Source organism: Mus caroli, chromosome 11 (assembly GCF_900094665.2).
Source record: "Mus caroli chromosome 11, CAROLI_EIJ_v1.1, whole genome shotgun sequence".
Classification (NCBI taxonomy): domain Eukaryota; kingdom Metazoa; phylum Chordata; class Mammalia; order Rodentia; family Muridae; genus Mus; species Mus caroli.
The window spans coordinates 72,658,960-72,680,079 of record NC_034580.1 but is presented as its reverse complement, the minus strand read 5'-3'; the positions used below and the strand labels follow the sequence as shown (position 1 = coordinate 72,680,079).

Below are 21,120 nucleotides of genomic sequence, written 5' to 3'. Positions count from 1 at the left end.
CTCCCAGAAATTTTCTCCAGCCCTGCAGCATAGCAGGTGAATCTGATCCAAGATGTCTCGATGGTCAGTTCCTGGCTTACTTTATTTTTCCTCTGGGTCCCAAGATCACCACATTATGGTGGCTAGGGACAGATGTCACTGTGTCTCTGTCCAGTGTTTGTGGAGGACTCGTGTTGCTGAGAAACTCATCTTACAGAGGTAGGGAAGGAGACAGGAAAAGATTGGGGGACATGAGAAGGAAGAGAGAAGAGTCCCTCACTCAGGTAGAAGTGGAAGGCAGAAGCAGGTGGGTCTCTGAGTTCGAGGCCAGCATGGTCTACAGATTGAGTTCCAGGACAGTCAGAGCTCCACAGAGAAAAACAAAACAAATAAAACCCTCCAGCAGCATTAACAGCTACTTAGGGCCTTTCTGCCTTCCAGCTTCAAACCTGCAATTTTCTAGGGATCTTCAGAAACATTTAGAAGAAAAAGACTCAGACTGAACTCCTTATGTAACCCTAGTGCCTTCTGAATCCATCTTATCAGACTGTAATTCCACGCAAGGCCTCTCTGGAACCACCCCATTTGACTCATTTATCAAAGAGCAAAATACGGGCTGGTGAGCTGGCTCAGTGAGTGAAAGTCCAAGAAAGTACTCATGGGAGCTCACGGGACAAATTACAGATGTCAGTTCTCTTCTCTACCATGTAGGTCCCAAGGACTGAACTGTTAGGTTTGCTGGCAAGCTGTTAGGTTTGCCGGCAAGCACCTTTACCTCCTCAGCCATCTTGCCTGCCTCCTGCCTTAGTGTGCTTAACAAAATCTCCAACGCTTCTTAATCATACCGTCTATCTTTGAAATTCCCTTTCAGCATCCAAGCCATGAATCCCAATATGACCTGCCTCAAGGCCTCTAAAAGTTCAGGGGAATTCCTCAGGCTGCCATGGGTGACAGCGTGGGTTCCTGTCTTACCCCCTGTAGCTTCGGACTCTGAGAGTTTCTGGAAAAATTAGAATGTTGTAGTTCAGGGAGGACAACGGATACCCCATGATCAGAATCAACACCCTCCCTGAGCCTCCCAGATAACCTCAGTGAGGGGGCAGCGGCAGCAGGGAAGCCTTCATTGACTGCCCCATCCCTGCCTGCCTCAGAAACTTCGCCCTAGGCTTCCTGTAGACCTCTCGGTTAGCTTTCAGGAAATAGCTGATCTATTGTGGCCGACATGCCCTTTCCTTCCTGCTGAAAGCATCCACATGTCTCCCAAGGTGTCTCAGCCTCTTCCCGGTCCTGGTGAAAGCAATCTGCTTGAACAGAGCAAGCTTCTCTAGCTAGGTGTGTCCCAGATCACCTCTCTCGAGACACAGCCTGCCTATAATGAGATGGGAGTATATTCAAATGGTAACTTGGGGCGACAATTAGCTATGGAGAAGAAGCAAAAGACAGTAAGTATGGGTAAGATTTTGGTTTAGACAATGTGCCATTCACCAACACAGGAAGACGTTCAGGGGAGTGACCATAGCATTGATTACTAGTGAAGCACTTGCTCTGTGCCCAGCTCTTTTCTGTTTTCTCTTTATATGCATTCATTCAAGAAACCAACAACGTGATGAGACCAATGCCACTGTGATCCCTCTCATACTGATGAAGAAACATGAACTTAGAAAGGTAAAGCAAATGGCCCATGGCCATGGTGCTGGACAGCTGGAGTAACTGTTCTTGGCCGTGACAAGACGGAAGGAAGAGGAAGAAAGGAAGGGTTGATTTATCTTGGCTCATAGTCTAAGGATGCAGTTCATCATGGTGGGGAAGCTCGGTGGCAGGAGCATGAGGCAGCTGGTCATATCTTTTTTTTTTTTTTTTTTTGGTTCGAGACAGGGTTTCTCTGTGTAGCCCTGGCTGTCCTGGAACTCACTCTGTAGACCAGGCTGGCCTCGAACTCAGAAATCCGTCTGCCTCTGCCTCCCAAGTGCTGGGATTAAATTTAGGCGTGTGCCACCATGCCCTGCTGGTCATATCTCATCTGCAGTCAGAAAGCAGAGTGATGGATGCCAGGGCTCACCTTTTCTGTCTTGTTTTCTTTTTGTTGTTGTTTTGTTTTGTTAAAGATTTATCTATTTATTTTATGTATATGAATACACTGTAGCTGTACAGATGGTTGTGAGCCTTCATCTGGTTGTTGGGAATTGAATTCTAGGACGTCTGCTCAATCCGGTCGACTCTGCTCGCTCAGGCCCTGCTTGCTCTGGCCCAAAGATTTATTTATTATTATAAATAAGTACACTGTAGCTGTCTTGAGACACACCAGAAGAGGGTATTAGGACTCATTATAGGTGGTTGTGAGACATCCTTGTGGTTGGTGGGATTTGAACTCAGGACCTTCAGAAGAGCAGTCCATGCTCTTACCTGCTGAGCCATCTCACTAGCCCTTGTTTTTGTTTTTGAGACAGGTCTATGCAATCCTGGCTGTTCTGGAACTCACTTTGTAGATCAGACAGACCTTGAACTCACAGAGATCCACCTGCCTCTGTATGTGCCACCACACCTGGCTTCACTATCTCCTTTTTATTTAGCTTAGGAACCCAGCCCAAGGGATGGTGAGAAGGGATGGTATTGCCTACATCCAGTTCCCAGCACATGCATGGTGGCTCACAACTGTCTCTAACTCCAGTTCTAGGGGATCAGATAGGGGCCTCTTCCGACTTCCATTGGCACCAGGCATGCCCGTGGTGCACATACATACATCTAGGCCGAACACTTGTACACATAAAATAAAAATAAACAAATCCTTAAAGGTGCCCAAATTTTAACAAGCCTAACACTATTCAACTGTATAAGTGCAGAAGTTAGGCATAACTTTAATCCCAGCCCTTGGCAGGCAGAGGCAGGCAGATCTCTGTGAGTTCAAGGGCAACCTGAGCTACATACTTAATTCAGGACAGTCAGATCTATACAGTGAGACTCTGTATCAGAAACAATACGAAACCAAAAGTATAAATATCTCTTCTGAGTCTGCGAAAACCCTTTTTTTAAAAAATGTATCATATTTTGACTGATTTAAGGCACACACACCACTATATGCAAACGGAGGTCAGATGACCACTCAGGGAGAGTTCCTTCTCTCCTCCTACCGCGTGGATCCTGGGGAGTACGCCCAAGTTGTCAGGCTTGGCACAGAGCGCCTTAATAGCTGAGCTTTCTTGCCGGCCCTTGGATAAACTCTGAACCCGTAAAAGAAAAAAATACAGATAGCTCAGCCATTAGCAGCTGCTCTTTTTTTATGAACTGCTCATAGAAGACGTGAATTTGGTTCCTAACACCCGTGTTGCATGGCCCACAAACACCTGCAATTCTACCTCCAGGTGTTCTGATGCACTCTTCCGGCCTCTAAGGACATTGCACTCACGTGTATATAGTCAACACAGTCACACAGAGACACACATAATTATCAATAAAATAGGGGCTGGAGACATGACTCAGTGGTTAAGGGTATCAGCAGTTCTTCCAGAGGACCCTGAGTTCGATTCCCACATGGCAGCTCAAAACTATCTGTAACTCCAGTTCCAGGGAATCTGATACCCTCTGGTACCAGGCACATATGTACCTCACACAGACATACATGTAGGCAAAGCACCCATACATATAAAATAATAAAAATATTTTTAAAAATGATAATAGAGAAAGAAATCAATAACACTTAGGGATTAGAACGGGAAATGCCAGGTAGCCCAAGGAGAGGATGGAACTGGGGAGTTTGTCTGGCTGTCTTTAGGGTTAGTGGGGAGAAAAAGGCATAAGAATAACATTAGGATGATCGGGGTTAGATGGTTCTACAGCCCAGGGCTCCAAGGCGATGGCAGAAAACAGATTCCCAGGAGGACTTTGAAAGTGGGGCAGAGCTCCAGCTTTGCAGGCCAGTGTCTCAACTTCAGCTGTCACCTCGGCACAGTGGCACAGGGGACACAGTTTGGGATCTCTCCAGGTCACTGTGGGAGCTATGGCAACATCTTGGCCTGTTCTACCCTATACACTGGCAACATCCCCAGCCTCTGCCATGGCAATCAAAACCATCTATTGCCAAACGTGCCCTTGTTCTTTCCTTTGAAAATGCTGGTAATGGAACCCAGCGCCTGGCACTTGGATCCGGTGCCCCACTGAGTTGCACCCCGGGCCTGCTTTTGTTTTTTTGTTTGTTTGTTTGTTTGTTTTTTTTATTTTGCAGGCATAGTGGCACACTCCTTTAATAACAGAACTTGGGAGGCAGAAGCTGGTGGATCTCTGTGAGTTCAAGATGAGCCTGGTCTACACAGTGAGTCCCAGGCTATTCAGAGTGACACAGGGAGACTCAGAGTGACATAGGGAGATCCTGTCTCAATTTTTTTCATTTTTAATTATGTGTATATAGGTGTGTGTGTGTGTGTACACATATGAATGTAGGTATCTGAAGAGTCCAAAAGAGGAGGTCAGATCCCCTGGAACTGGAGTTACAGATGGTTGTAAGCTGCCCAGTGTGGGTGCTGGGAGCCAAATTCAGGTCCCCTGCAGAAGCAACAAGGGTTCTTATCCATTAGCCCATTTCTTCAGCAGTCCCAGACTTCTTTTTACTTTTTGCTTTGAGATAAGGTCTCACTAAGGTGTCTAAGATGGCTTTGAACAACAAGAGCTGACATTTAAATTCCAGAATCCAAAATGTCAAATTCCACAAGTGGACAAAAAAGAGGCTGAGATGTGCAGGTCGCAGGCAATGGGGATGCTCAAGCTGGGCTTCCGGAATCACACAGAGAGACTTGCATGGTCAGGCCCAGTGACCCACGGGTTTCAGCAGTGATGAGCCATGACATGCAACTCAACCCCACTTAGTAGGCAGGCCCTGCACCTCTTCTGAATGCGGGTCTCAGGGCTGGGCAGACTTCCTAGGAACCATGCTAACAAGAAAAGCCTGCATGAAGAACTAAGCCCAGGAAGAACGTTTCCAGCTCCACTTAGAAGCCGCACCTGCTTTTCTGCCTCCTATCCTCTACCAGCCAGAACACAGGAATCCTGATCTCCATCACTTTCTGAGTGGCCTTGGGCAGGGGCAACACATCTCTCTCTGGTCCTTTTTTTTTTTTTTTTTTTTTGACTGTCCTAAACTGTTTATTGGATATGAATTTTACAAATATCACGTGTATTAGCGGTAACGGTGGAGCTGGAGAGGACTGCGCCTTCTCCAGGCTGCACGGGGAGAACCACCAATACTGTGGTGGTACTTGTAGCCCTTTCCAAGGCCGCGGCTCTTTCTGCCAGCAGATGTCAGCCCACACATCTCTCTGTGCTTGTGGACTGGTTTGGTGATCCACTGGATGTCAGGATTTCTTCTGATAGCTTTATGGAATGGATCAATGAGGATAACCTCAAAAAATTTATATGTGGAGTCTTCACCAACCCAGTAGGAAATCAGGACTCTCAAAGGCCCACAATGGCGCCCAGCTCTCTCCTCAGCAACAGACTGAAGACTTCGGGCAAATTTCAGCTTGTTAACACCATGGTTGACAGACTTGCTGTAAACCGGGCGTTGGGCTTGAGAGATGGCTCAGCGGTTAAGAACACTTTTCTTCCGAAGGTCCTGAGTTCAAATCCCAGCAACCACATGGTGGCTCACAACCATCTGTAATGAGATCTGACGCCCTCTTCTGGTGTGTCCGAAGACAGCTACAGTGTACTTACATATAATACATAAATCTTAAAAAAAAAAAAAAGAAAAGAAAAGAAAAGAAAAAAAAGAAAGAAAGAAAGAAAAGAAAAGAAACCGGGTGTTTGCGACCACCAAGGTGGATAAGAATACTGTAAAAATGACATAAACTTACTTAGCCTTGTACCCAAGTCTTCGCTCTTCATCAGGCCAGGTGGGGCGGGGACACCGGTGCAATGCAGAGAGCTGGCGGTATTGTGAGCAATGGAAAGAAAGCGCATCACGTCCGTCCGACTGCTTCTTCCTCCGTGGCCCCTGGATGTATTTGTATGCACCCATCTTGGCTCACCTGATGGCTGCCGTCAGAGGAAAGCTCTGGTCCTTATCTGTATAAAAAGCCAACTACATCTGATGACTTTGTAGGGCCAAACACAGGGACACTTAACATCCCTTGCTTCATTCAAAACTTCTTACCAACAATGAGGTTGATAACAGAATCCCTGTCATGGGGACTGCGGGTGTGGCTCAGTGGATAAATACAGAGCATGCACACTGGGTGTTGGGGAAAGGGCAGGGCAGGCTGGGGTGCTGGAGAGAGAGCTCAGCTCTTAAGAGCACTTGCTGTTCTTCTTGTTCAATTCCCAGCACCCATGTAGTAGCTCACCTCCAGTTCCTTGGGCTATGACAGTCTCTGATCATCTTTGACACCAAGTATACATGTGGTACACAGCCATACACACAGGTAAAACAATAATACATGATAAAATAAATTTAATGGGAAAAAAAGCTAGCTTGGGCAACATAGATGGAAGCCAAAGCCAGGCCTGGAGACTGAAAGCCAGGCTGTAACTTCTCGTCATCAATCACACAGTTCTTGGCCTAAGTGGGGCAGAAATGACTGTCCTTAACTGCAGACCATAGGGGACAGATGGTCACTTTCGTATACCCAAGTAGCATTAAGTTCCTCTTCCATCCACAGCAGCATTTTGTCAAAATGTCCTTAAAACAGGTGCTAAGCATTCAGCCACTGCACCCTTTGCTCCCGGTTGGTTATCTCCAGGTCACCCACCATCCATCTACTTAAAGACCCCACATGTGGGTTTCCACTGAGACGGATTTCCTGGGTAGTCCGATGGCTTTCCCTGCTCCCTCCATGCCAGGTTGGAGGTCCTAGGACGTTGAGGCCACATTTCTACCTTCCCAGCCATTCCCCTGCTGTGTCCCCCACACTCTGTCCCCCAAACATGATAGGATCTTTCTTGCTGGGATGGTCACCTCCACAGACATCATGTCTTCTCTGTGACTTCTTCTGAGCATGGAGAAGCCCTAGCTTCTAGTTTCTTCTCTAGTTTCTCTGGCTTCCTGATCCCTTATCTTCAGACACACCAGAAGAGGGTGTTGGATTCCATTACAGATGGTTGTGAGCCACCATGTGGTTGCTGGGATTTGAACTCAGGACCTCTGGAAGAGCAGTCAGCGCTCTTAACCACTGAGCCATCTCTCCGACCCGGCCACCCATCTTTCAGGTCTGTATTTCATCCTGGATCATCCAAGCTATGCTGCAGACCAGGTCAGAAAGGAGCTTGATTCCTAAGCCTCACCACTGAGGCAGTGAGTACAGGACAGACAAGCTCCTTGGAAAGAAAACAGTAGGGAGCTGGCTCTGTGACCCAGAGGGGACACTGCTCCTGCCCAGGATCTGAATTGAGTCCCAGATCCCATGTCAGGTGGCTCACAACACACTGGAGCTCCATCTCCAGAGGATCCAAAATGGTCTCTTCTGGACTCAAAAGAACATCTGCAGTCATGTGTGTACATATACCGCTCCCCCCTACACACACACAGAAACGTATAATAAATCTTCCTTTAAAACATCAGTAAGAAAAATATCAGGAAAAAAGATCTCCAAAAGTATCACATCAAGAACTATGCAGCCGGGCGGTGGCGTAAGCTTTTAATCCCAGAACTCGAGAGCAGAGGCAGGCAGATCTCTACGAGTTCAAGGCCAACCTGGTGAGTTCCAGGACATCCAGGGATACATGGAGAGATCATCTCTAAAAGCAAAAACTGCCAGGCACTTGGGAGGCAGAGGCAGGTGGATTTCTGAGTTCGAGGCCAGCCTGGTCTACAGAGTGAGTTCCAGGACAGCCAGGGCTGCACAGAGAAACCCTGTCTTGAAAAACCAAAACGATAAAAAATAAAAAAACACAAATAAAATAAAAGCAAAACAAACAAATACTACATGTAAATTTACAATCTTTACAAAAACTTTATTTTTAAAGTTATTTTTATTTGTGTGTATGTCATGTGTATACAGTATAGGTGCTTATGGACATGTGGAATCCAGAAGAGGGCCCTGGATTCCCCTAGAAGTGGAATTACAGGTAGTTGTAAGCCACCCAATTTGGAGGTTAGGAAATAAACTTGGGTGTACAGGAAGATCAGCAAAAGTTCTTCACCACTGAGATCTCTCTCTCTCCAGCCCTAAATTTTTAATCATTATTACTTCTAGCTTCCTCTCAATATCTCCATCCCTACTCCATTTTTGAAGCAGGGATTTACTATGTAACTCAGGCTAGCATTAAACTTGCAAGTCTTGGCCTCTTGAGTCCTGGGTTCCAGATGTGCAGCAGTTTCTCTTCCTTTGTGTGGAGGGTACGGGGTGCTACAGCTCTGCATCATCACCATCACCACCACCACCATCACAACCAGCACCACCACTGCCATCACCAGTAGCAGCAGCAGCGCCACCACCACATGTACCATGATCTTGTTTAAGTCAAACACTGTGATCAATGCTTTACCTACTTTATTTCCTTTTATGATCATTAAACTCCTAACAGATGCTTTTTTTTTTTCTTCTGAGACTGGGTTTCATGATGGCCAGCCTGGCATCAAACTTGATATGTACCCAAGAATGACCTTGAGTTCCTGGTCCTCCCACCTCCATCTCCCATGTGCTGGGATTACAGGTGTGAGCCACCATGCTCTGCAAATGTAGTGTTGGGGACCAAACCCAAGGCTTTGTGAAAGCTAGGAGAGCCCTCTGCCAACTGAGTTTCAGTCACATCTCCAGCCTGCAATACTTCCTACTGTCCCCATTTTATACCCAAAGGCACCGATCTTCAGAGAACAAAACAGCTGGAACAGGCTGGCACACACCTGAGGAGTCACATCCTCCAGGAGCCACATGAGCGCCCCCCAGTGTCAGTGAGGCTGCCCCACATGCACTAAGAACTCTCAAGCTCAAGCAGGTCGGAAGAGTACCTCCCTAAACGCTGATAGAATGGAACACTGGTGTGAACTGGTTTCACCATGCAGAGCCCCAAGCTGGCCAGGAGGGAGAACCCAAAATCCATATCATGTGTCCTTCATCCTGGTGAGTCTACCTGGCCAGGGCTCAGTAGGGTATCTCAGAACCCAAGCTGGACCCCTCTGCCTGTCTCTCCTCTCCTGGGAAAACCCTGTCCTAATCTAGGATGGCCTCATCCACAAGGAAATGGCTGGGGGATGGAGAAGTATAACTTGAGAAGTGAGGGATCAGGTCTGAGACCAGAAGCAGCAGTTCAAGTCTAACTACTCACTGGGTGCAGTGCTCGCGCGCGCACACACACACACACACACACCATCATATACACACAAACACACACACTCTATCACGTGCATAACATATCATACACACAACACATCACACATACCCCATACATATACACACCTCAATATATATCACACACAAACACACCCCACATCACACACTCACACAGAACATATAAACACACCATATCACACAAATGCACATATGTCACACATGCACACACATCCTACATACACATACCACATCACACTTATATGTATACACATAGACACATGACAACATGACACATATACACACATCATACATATGTACACACCACCTCTCTCTCTCTCTCTCTCTCTCTCTCTCTCTCTCTCTCTCTCACACACACACACACACACACACACACAGACTACTTATTTCTGCCTGATGATAGATTCCTTTTCTTCTACAGCAATAGAATCCTTTCTTTATAGCTAGGCATTGTCCACTCATATAAAGGCCTCACTTCCCAGCTTACTTTTCAGCTGGCTGTGGCCATGTGACCTATACTCTCCTGAATGCTGGAATACATGATCACGATTCAGCAAATTTCAGGCAGGCTCAGCTGGACAATTTATTTGCTCCTTGTGCTATTGGCTGAGGTCACTCAGTGCCATTTGTCTAGGGCATGGAGGCCATACCGTGACCACTCATATGTCCGACATCCCTGCAGGAACCACTAACAAACTCCACTGGACCTGTCAGTTGTGGCCTCTCCAACATGAAAGCCCAGGAGACACCGCCTTCTTATCCAGCTGCTCAGGACTCCAAAAGGAACTGCTCTAGCAAAAGAGAGAGAGAGAGAGAGAGAGAGAGAGAGAGAGAGAGAGAGAGAGAGAGCTGGGGAGATGGCTCAGCGGTTAAGAGTGCCAACTGCTTTTCTGAAGGTCGTGAGTTCAAATCCCAGCAGCTACATGATGGCTCACAACCATCTGTAATGAGATCCGATACCCTCTTCTGGAATGTCTGAAGACAGCTACAGTGTACTTACATGTAATAAATAAATAAATCTTTGAGAAAGAGAGAGAGAGAGAGAAAGAGAGAGTGCTGAGTAGTCCCTTTGCCCCTTTGCATCTGAGTTTCAGAAGCCACTTGGTACCAATTCTGCCTACCATCCTGGACATACTCTATGTACCCCATCAGCTCAAAAGGGGACTGTCAAATAATTTGCAATCTTTTTTTTTTTAAATCGTGTGCTTCTCTCTCCTCCCTCCAGGCCCTTCCTCGTGTATTATTTGTATGTATGTACATGCTCCTGTGTTAGAATGGGTGTATGAGTACCACAGTCTGGGCACCGTCCACCTGTGGAGATATCAGTCCTCACCATCATGTTGTTGGAGACAGCATCTCCTTGTTGTCTGAGACATTCACCAGTCTAGCTGGCCCTTGAGGGGAATAGTCTGCCTCTGCCTCTGATCTTGCTGGAGAAGCAGCATCGCAGCCGTACCACCCCAGCTTCTAGGTAGGTTCCAGGGGTTCAAGCCCAGGTCCTCACACTGTGCAGCAAGTGCTTTACGCACTGAGCCACCTCTTTAGTCCACATATTTGTTTTTGTTTTTAATATTTAGTTATTTATTTTCACTGGGCAGTGATGGCACATGCCTTTAATCCCAGCACTTGGGAGGCAGAGATCTCTGTGAGTTTGAGGCCAACCTGTTATACAGAGTGAGTTCCAGGACAGCCAAGAGTACACAGAGAAACCCTGTCTCAAAAAACAGAAACAAACAAACAAATGATTTATGTATTTTCATTTTATATACATGGGTGTTTTGAGATGTAGAGATGGCTCGATGGTTAAGAGCACTTGCTGCGCTTCCAGAGAACCCGCTTCTCAGCGCCAACCTGGAGGCTCACAACCAATGTAACACCAGTTCCAAGGGATCCAAAGTCCTCTCACGACCATGGAGGGTCATGACATGGTGTACATACGTGTACATATGTACACACAGGCAAAACACTATAAAATAAAAATAAAGGTTGAAAATTATGTATATGGCTGTTTTGCCTGCATGCATATGAAGGCTCTATGTGTATACAGTGCCCACAAAGATCAGAGAGAGAGGGCATCAGATCTCCTGGAAGGAGTTACAGACAGCTGTGAGCCACATCACCCAGATCCTTGGCAAGACCTGCAAGTATTCTTAACCACTGAACCATCCAATCCAACAACCAAACGCTAAGCAAGAGCATACCATTTAGATTGGACACTAAATAAGAGAAAAGAATGAATCTTGAACTGATTTACACCACTGGTTATCTTATCTGTCTCTCCTGTCCGACCTCACACACCGGTGTACACAGATGTTCTCCCAAGAGAAGTACATTTGGCCCACGTGAATGGAGGAATCAGCAGACACTGAAATGCCACAGGATGGTTTCAGTGTGCTCACAGCAACTCACCCAACACACCCCAGGCAGCAGCTGCCTCTCCAACACTCGCACCACCCTGCCCTCTGCTCCTCCAGTCCAGCACTCCTTGCTGGATCCTTGCTCGCACCTACTGTGATCAAAGACATCTTGGTCTGTATCATCCTTGTCCTGGTCAACTCATACCATCATGGTTCTCTTAGCACCAAGCTCAGGGCTCCAGCTAATATTTGAGCAGGTCCGTGTTATACAAATAGTCTTCTGTTGTCGCCGTGGGCTGCTGGAGACTGGAGATGAGTGTAGAGTCATGAGTCTGGTTAGAAGCCTGCTCCAGCCCGACCTCGGTTAATGGGTTGACTGAAATGGGATGAGAAGCAGGAGACAGACTGGCAGACGCTGACAAAGGTGGGAAAATGGAGAGAAGCAGGAGGTAGAGATAGCACCTGAGTTTCTGATCTGGAGAGCGGACTTAAGTGGGGTCACCATTTGCTGAGAGAAGAGATGGAGGAGGCTCAGGCAGATGATAAAAAAAAACCTCAGTGTGATCCCCTCTGAACTGCAAGGGGGTGGGTGGGGAAGCCAGAAGATAGCCAGTGCAGAGTCAAGGGATCCAAAGACAGTGAAATGACAGTAGGTGCTCAGATGCACCCCCACCTTGAGAATTCATGGCTCCTCTGAAGTGAAGGCTCTGGGTTTTTCTTCAAAGCCTGTAAGTCTCTCTCCCTTTGCAATGTCTGGAAGGAATCAGCCTCCAGGACAGGAACCAGGCTGGAAGGTGCCAGATCAGAATCTCCCCAGTGTCCTCAGTGTGTGCTGACAAGAAGGCGCTCCCCTTGCCTCCCAGTCTTCTGTTGTGTTGTAAATATGAGAGGATGGGCACCTCAGACCTTCCGGTTCTCTTCAACCCTTGTATTGCATTGTTATTATTCAAACTATGATTATGATTATATATATGTATGTGTGTGTGTTTTTCTTTTTTTCTTTGTTTCTGTTTTTGTTTTTTTATTTTATTTTATTTTTTTGTTTATTTGTTTTTTCAAGAGAGGGTTTCTCTGTATAGCCCCGGCTGTCCTGGAACTTGCTCTGTTGAGGAAAATATTAATTGGGGATTTCTACTCCTTTCTGCTTTTGATCATTCAGTTTCCGGATGAAAGACACGACACCTTTACATTTATAGTAAGCCTTAACAGCACTAGAGCTGAGCAGATACCAGCCCTCTAAGCTATTTTGTCTACTTCCCTGTCAATAAAGCCCAGATGTGACTTGCCATGTTCTGCCTGGGCTGTTCTTACTCTGACTGGCCCATGGCCAGTTCTTCTGATCCCTTACTCCATCGTGTCTTCCTCTTCTCTCTCTCCTCTTCCTCCAGCCTCTGCCTCAGACCCTAATCCCTAGAATCCAGAGATCCACCTACCTCTCTTCTGCCCAGCTATAGGCGTCTTTATTCAACTAATAGTCTTAAATTAAGAAGCAGGGTTACATAGCATCACTTGGTGTATGTGAGGATTTCCTTGTCTCTGAGGCAACCAGGTCTTGGGGACCAGTATTTAGCGTTATGATACATGGCAACATACCAAACCTCAACACTGGAGATCAGGCGGGTCTCAAACCTAGAGATCTACCTGCCTCTGCCTCCCCCCCCGCCCCCCACCTCAGTCCTGGGGTTAAAGTGCATCACCACTGCCTGGCCTATATGGGTGTTTTTTGAGCATGCATGTTTGCATACCACTTCCATGCCTGAGTAGACAGAAAGCCATCAGTTTTCCTGGATTGGAGTTATAGACGGTGTGAGCCAGAATGTGGGGCTGAGAACCCAATCCGAGTTGTCTGGAAGAGCAGCCAGTGTGCTAATCTCTGAGCTGTCTCTCTAGCCCTATAATTATGATTTTGGCTAAGGTTAAATTATTTTAAATTAAATGCAGGGTACAAGACACTAATCCCATTCCCCTACCTTCTCCCCACCTCAAAAAAGAAAAGAGAAGAAGAAAAAGTCTATCAGCAAAAGCAAGCTAATTGCTGGAGGACCCTGACAGGTGAGCCACATGCTAAATGTTTTGTTTGTTTGATTGATTGATTGGTTTTGGCTTTTGGGGGGAGGGGTGTTGCTTATTTGTTTGTTTTGTTTTTTTGAGACTTGCTCTGTAGACTAGGCTGGCCTTGAACTTACAGAGATATACCTGCCTCTGCCTCCGGAGTGCTATGATTAACAGTGTGAGCAGGGACTACTGGGCCCCTTCTAAGCTCCTAAGTCACTCGGTTTCTCCATTCCCTGACCAGGTTCCTCGTTTACCCACTGCTGCAAATGCCCTATTCAGGCCTCAAGGTCACCTCCTGCCATTCCAGCCATCTCTGTTGAAAAGGTATTTTGTTTTAAGTTATCTTAATTTCTTTGGGCAGGTTTGAGCACATTGCAGATGCCTATGGAGATTAGAAGCGCTGGGTCCCTCTGGAGCTGGAGTTGCAGGTGGTTGCTGGGAACCAAACCTCCGTTCTCTGCTCTTAACTGCTAAGACATATTGCCAGCCCTTCCTTCTTAAAAGCCGGTTAGGGTCAGGCACTTGGAAGGCAGAGGTAGGGAAACTGCTACGCGTTCAATACCATCCTAGGCTACATAATGAGACCCTATTTCCTCCCTCAGAGAAATACAAAGAAAAGGAATGAAAATTATCATTATACTTTCTTTTTTTTTTATTCCTTTTTTTAAAGATTTATTTGTTTACTTTATGCATGTGAGTACACAGTCTCTATCTTCAGACACACCAGAAAAGGGTATCGGACCCCATTACAGATGGCTGTGAGGCACCATGTGGTTGCTGGGAATTGAACTCAGGACCTCTGGAAGAACAGCCAGTGCTCTTAACCGCTGAGCCATCTCTCCAGCCCTTTTTCTTTTTTTTTTTAACATTCTTTATTTTTCTACTTCCCCTACTAGAAGAAACATTATTTATTTGGAGTTTTGTTTTGTTTGTTCATTTGTTTGTTTGTTTGTTTGTTTGTTGAAACAGTTTGTCTCTATGTAACCTGGCTGTCCTGAAACACAACAGATCAGGTTGGTCTTGAACTCATAGAGATCCACTTGTCTTTGCCTCTCAAGTGCTGGGATTAAAGACATTTTCCACCCCACCCAGTTTTCCCCTACCTCACCCTGCACTTTTAAAGTGTGGAAGAGAGCAGGGAGAGAGAGAGAGAGAGAGAGAGAGAGAGAGAGAGAGAGAGAGAGAGAGAGAGAGGTGCTTCCAGGTACTACTCTATTCAAATTGATTGCTTCACTGCTCACAGCAATTCTAAGAGCTAGATGTGTGTTTGTATCAGCCTAGAAGATAATAGTGGATTGTAAACTAACTTAATTGATAGAGATTGATAGTTAACACGGTCAAAAACACTGTTGAGCCAAAGACAGTCCTAGCCACAGGGCTGTTGGCATTGTTTAACACAAAATTCCCAGGTTCCATCCCCACAGAGTCTAACTAGGCCTGAGAGAACAAGCAGGGCCGATTTTTAACTGCATTTTCCATGGACCACGCTTTGAAAACTCTCATCTTTTCTTCTAGCAAAAGTCTTTCCTATGCCTCTGATCCCTCTTCCCCAAGGAGCTGGGAATGCTGGTGCTCTGAAGCCTGACGTACGCCCCCTGGTGGTCAGAGACGAAAGATCAGGAGGATAGCCAGTAGGATCCCTGGTCAACAGGACAAATACCAATATTCTAGAATTACATTCAGCCAGTGATCCGCTGCCAGCAGTAAGCCAATGTCACACACAATATACCTAACAGAAACAAGACTTCATACGACAGATCCTCCAGGGTGTCTGTCCACCTGGTTTTTTATCTATAGATAGATTCGTTCCAAGCTGCATGTGGGCAAACTGTTCTGTGGTCCAGTTATCTGTATCTTACAACATGTGGCTCTAGATTCTAGGCCTTTACAGAAATGCAAAGATGAGACAAGCTCTCATGTAGCCCAGATTGATCTCCACCTCCAGGCTGGGATTACAAGCATGTAACACCTCTCCCCACAATGTTTTTTGCTTCCCCTTTGAGAAAGATTCTCATATGTACCCCAGGCTAACTTGGAGCTTAAGATCCTCCTGCCTGGGGATTGCAGATGTGTGCCATTTTGCCTGGCCTCACATCAGTCTTAAATCATTTACCTTAAAAAGAAAAAGTGCCAAGCAGTGGTGGTGCATGCCTGTAATCTCAACACTCTAGAGGCAGAGGTAAGCAGATCTCTGTGAGTTCCTGGTCTACAGAATGAGTTCCAGATCAGCCTGGTCTGCAGAGTGAGTTCTAGGTAGCCAAGGCTACACAAAAAAACCTTGTCTCAAAAAAGAAAGAAGCCGGGCGTGGTGGCTCACGCCTTTAATCCCAGCACTCGGGAGGCAGAGGCAGGCGGATTTCTGAGTTCGAGGCCAGCCTGGTCTACAAAGTGAGTTCCAGGACAGCCAGGGCTACACAGAGAAACCCTGTCTCGAAAAAAAAAAAAAAAAAAAAAAACCCTGTCTTGAAAAACCAAAAAAAAAAAAAAAAAAAAAAAAAAAGAAAGAAGGAAGGAAGAAAGGGAAAGAAAGAGAGAGAAGGAAGGAAGGAAGGAAGGAAGGAAGGAAGGAAGGAAGGAAGGAAGGAAGGCTGGAGAGGCGGCTCAGTGGTTAAGAGCACTGGCTATTCTTCTAGAGGTCCTGAGTTCAAATCCCAGAAACAACATGGTGACTCACAGCTCTGTAATGGAATCTGATTCCCTCTTCTGGTGTGCAGGAAAACAGAACACTCATATATGTAAAATAAACAAACAAACCTTAAAAGAAAAAAAAAAAGAAGAAGAACAGGGCTGGAGATTAGGAGCACTGACTGCTCTTCTTAGAGACCCTGAGTTCAATTCCCACCAACCACATGGTGGTTCACAACCATCTGTAATGGGATCTGATGCCCTCTTATGGTGTGTCTGAAGAGATCAACAGTATACTCATGTACATTAAATAAATAAATCTTTAGAAAAAACAACAACAACAATTTCAATGCAGTTGAGGAACAAGACATGTACTGGTTCTGAGTCCTCTGTGACGTGTGGACCTCAAAGTTATGTGTGAGTGCAAATGTGTCAGTATGTGTTAAAATTCTGTTCACAATCTATAAAAAGTGAGTGTGCAGCTTACCCAGCTATTCCATTCCTGTGTATCTCCCAAAAAGCTGTACATACCCCTATGTGAACCTGAAACACAGAGGGTGTCTACCAGTTCTGTGAATGACAGCTACAAAGTAAGGAAGTGCCCAAGTTAGCACTTCTCAACCCGTGGGTTGGTCCCTTTGGGGCTCAAAGGGCCCTTTTATGGGGGTTGCATCTCAGATATGCTGCCTGTCAGACATTTACAACAGTAGCAAAATTACAGTTATGAAGTAGCAACAGAATATTTTGTGATTGCGGATCACAATAATAGGAGGAACTGTTTTAAAGGGTCACAGCATTAGGAAGGCTGAGAGCAGGTGGCAGCTCTGGAATAAGGCTTTTATAGGCCACGGTACCATCCAGCAATGAGAGGATACAAAACCCAGCTTCATACAACAACACGGCAGAGCTTGTACATACAGCTGTGAGAAAAATGAGTCCAGCACTGAAGAGTCAACATGCTTGTGACACGCATGCAAAATACAAATAGCTAAAAGGAACCTACAGCGCCAGAATAGAATAGGAGCTGGCTTTCTGTGGTGAGACTGGAGACTCCTGCGGAGGTCTCAGCAGGATGCTGGGTAAGCTCCCTGAGTTGATCTCAGTGTATTCCATAAAATCTTGTCTGATTATTCGTTCATAATTTGTGCAATTTTGTGCTTATATATTTTTTTAAATAGGGTATTTAAAATTTCTTGGTGGGAGGTGGTCATGGTGGTACACCTGTAATCCCAATATATAGGATACAGAGGCAGGAGAATCATGAGTTCAAGGTCAACTAGCTAAAGTAGGAGACCTTATCTCAAACAACTACCACCAAGCCAAACAAACAAAAAACTCCTCTAGGTAGGGCAATGCCCAGGACTGTCTTATCATCAGCTGAAGCCCGGAGTCCCTTCGGGTATCAGAATCAGAAATGTAATGCTCCTCTAGGGAGGTAAGATGTGACCTCAGACCCAGGAGCTGGATCCAGATATCCTGCTCAAAGCCAGCCACAAAAGGATTGTCCTGAAGATAAGGCCGATTCCAGAAACACTGTCCCGCTGGGCTATGGAACAGAGCAGAAGAGCAAGGTGTCTGCCAGAGTCCGTGGGATGAATAGTCAGGGCTCTAGCATTGTGCCAATATCAGAGGTTTACCTGAGCACACACTAGACCTCCTGAGAATGCCTGGCTGAGAGGTTGGTCAGTCAAAGCTCTTCAGCGGCAATACGGAGAGGTCAAATGGTAAAATGCAGAAGCCCAAAATAGACTTGCTGGGAATTTCCCCAAAACCTAGAGATGAACATGACCTGACCCACTAAAGAAACAAATGAGAAAAGAACCCAACACCTTTGGATCCTGGTAGTTCATACCTGCGATTTCAGGACTCAGAATGCTGAGGCAGGGGGATTCCTGTGTGTCTGAAGCCAGCCTAAACTACCTGGTGAGATCTTCCCTCACATAAAGACACAAGTATCATGACAGGGTGAAACATGCAATGAATGAGAAAATTCATTACATGGCTGCTACAGCCAATAGGGCAAGCACAAAAGATGTTTCTGAGTGAAAATGAATTTAAAATAAATGCTGAGGACCAATGGTAGGATGTTTATTTAGACTTCCTTCATGAGTCTGAGCCTTTCACCTGTGTCCACTTCAGCAAAGTATAAGACTTGGGTTGATTCCTAGTACTTCAGAATAATAGAGGATGGATGGATAGAGAGATGAGAGATAGACTGGTGCATGATAGATAGACAGATAGGCCATTTAAAATGACCAAATTGCATATAGGAAGGAATTGAATCTGTATAATAATGAGATACCATGTAGGAATGTGTGTGTAACTGCTTTTAATGATTAATGTTTTAAACCCCCTTCTAGGCCACCAGACATAGTAGGGGTGGGGGGAGGTTCTTTGGAGCAAATCCCATCTGTGTTGACAAGAAATCAGCAGTTTAGTTCACAGGTCAGCAGAGGCAGTTCCTCCACTTGAAAACACTTCACGGATATAACAGCAGTCCAGTTCAGTAGTGTCAGGATAGCAGCAGCGGTGGCACGACCTAGCAGGAACAGTCAGGCCTCAGTTGAATCGGCATGAGTCAGCAGAAGGGACCAGGATCGCCAAGAATGCCAAGAGAAGTTCTCAGCTGTGCCTCTTTCAGCAAATCAAAGATCAGTGAAGACTCGAGACCAACAAGCATTGCTCAGGTAGCTCTACAAGCAAGCCCTTCTCACGGTCCGTTGAGTCCTATTTACACTCCCTCCAAACATCACATGTCCTCCCTGGGTCTTGCCTTAGCACATGAGGCTGCATTAGCTGACATCACTCTGCCGGTCAGCCTGAGTCTATAGAACCAGCAAGAAACCACAACATACCACCAGAAGGGGTTTTTTGGTGTGTTTCTCTCTAGGAAGTTCAGAGTCCAGACAAATGGAGCTGAACTATGCAATGTAAGGTGGACCAATACACGTATGTCATTTACTTAGCGAAGAATCCTTTGTCATGTGTCCTTTTGCATGCTTGTTTTAGCAGAACATCCTTTCACCTGTGTTCACGTCAGCAAAATGTTCCTTCATGTGTCTGTTTTAGCAAAACATTCTTTCACTTCTGTCTGCTTTAGGAAAACACTCCTTCCCATGTTTGCCCATGCAAAACACCATCCAACACTTTCCAAATAACACTAAGTTTGCACTTTATATGTGTTTGAAAAAGAACTACATATGGAGCTGGGGAGATAGTCCAGTCAATAGAGTGCTTGCCTTGTGAACATGAGGACCTGAATTCAAATCCCTAACACACTCATTTCACAGGAACACACACAACATGATTCAGAATGCAGGAATAGAGGCCAGGGTGTGACTCAAGAATAGAGTGTATAGCCGGGCGTGGTGGCACACGCCTTTAATCCCAGCACTCGGGAGGCAGAGGCAGGCGGATTTCTGAGTTCGAGGCCAGCCTGGTCTACAAAGTGAGTTAAAGTGAGTTCCAGGACAGCCAGGGCTACACAGAGAAACCCTGTCTCGAAAAACCAAAAAAAAAAAAAAAAAAAAAAAGAATAGAGTGCATAGCCAGGCATGGTGGGGCATGCCTTTAATCCCAGCACTTGGGAGACAGAGACAGGCGAATTTCTGAGTTCAAGGCCAGCCTGGTCTACAGAGTGAGTTCCAGGACAGCCAGGGTGATTCAGAGGAACCCTGTCTCAAAAAACAAACAAACAAACAAACAAACAAACAGAATAGAGTGCTTGTCTATCATGTTCCAGATCCTGGGTCAACTACAGAGCTACACACACATACACACATACACACATACACACACACACACACACACACACACAAGCAAGACTAGGGGTCACGAAGCAGAGAATTACAAGTGGGAGATACAAAGTAATATTATGCATTGCAGTTAATGCATACTAAGGAAAGTATACTTAGTAAGTATACTTAGATTAGCTAGGGCTACATTCTAGGCCATAGAAAAAAAGTGTTAAAATTGGTGGATTTCAAAGACAGAGATATGTGTGTGTAGAGGCGTGTATGTTCAAAGAAAGAGATTTTCTTTTTTTTTTTTTTTTGGTTTTTCGAGACAGGGTTTCTCTGTGTAGCCCTGGCTGTCCTGGCGCCACCACGCCCGGCTAGAAAGAGATTTTCTGATGTACAGTTACCTATCTGTGACTTTTGCTAATCTCTGCCTGTAAGGCATGGAGTGGGAATTTTAGGGGCTCCTAAGAAAGTTAATCCTTGATCTTTAGAAAGCCACAGAGAGTCTCTCTCTGCATCTCCTCTCTAGACACTTCCCCCCAACACATACACAGCCTAAGTGGCTATGAACAAAGAAGCACACAGCTCAGTTGCTACTGGAAAACACCCAGCCTTAGAATGAAGTCAGTAGAATAGGATAGAGAAAGCCTAAATCTCAGAAACATCATCACTGGAGGTCTAGAGCCCAAACTTACCCTCCTGTGTTAGTTTCTGTTAAAAAGCTAAATAAGTTTCTCATTGTATAAGGTGCTGTGCGCCTCTTATTGTATTAGACACTACTATAATGGGGCTGGAGAAGTGAGGACACACAGAACTTTGGAGAAGGGAATTTGAAATAATCAGCCGAATATTGGGTACAGAAGTGAGAAAAAATGGTACAGAATTGGTTCCTAGCAAGACATGGCAGTCTGTGTCATCTGTGCCACCCACCCAGCACTTGGGAAGTGGAGACAGGACTGTAACTTTAATTTTTTTCAAACACCTATTTCTTTTTTTTTTATTATTATTTTATTTTTTTTTTAATTTTTTTTGGTTTTTTCGAGACAGGGTTTCTCTGTGTAGCCTTGGCTGTCCTGGAACTCACTTTGT

The 21,120-nt window shown here is 45.6% G+C and overlaps 1 protein-coding gene across 1 annotated transcript; it reads right to left on the bottom strand.

Annotated features, from left to right (window-relative positions):
- Positions 1-5,146: 5,146 nt before the first annotated feature.
- Positions 5,147-5,986, bottom strand: LOC110304528 (60S ribosomal protein L15-like). Its single transcript, XM_029483545.1, is given in 3 exon segments — positions 5,147-5,535; positions 5,762-5,804; positions 5,807-5,986. Coding segments are annotated over 3 exon segments (612 nt in total).
- Between the last annotated feature and the right edge of the window lie 15,134 nt (positions 5,987-21,120).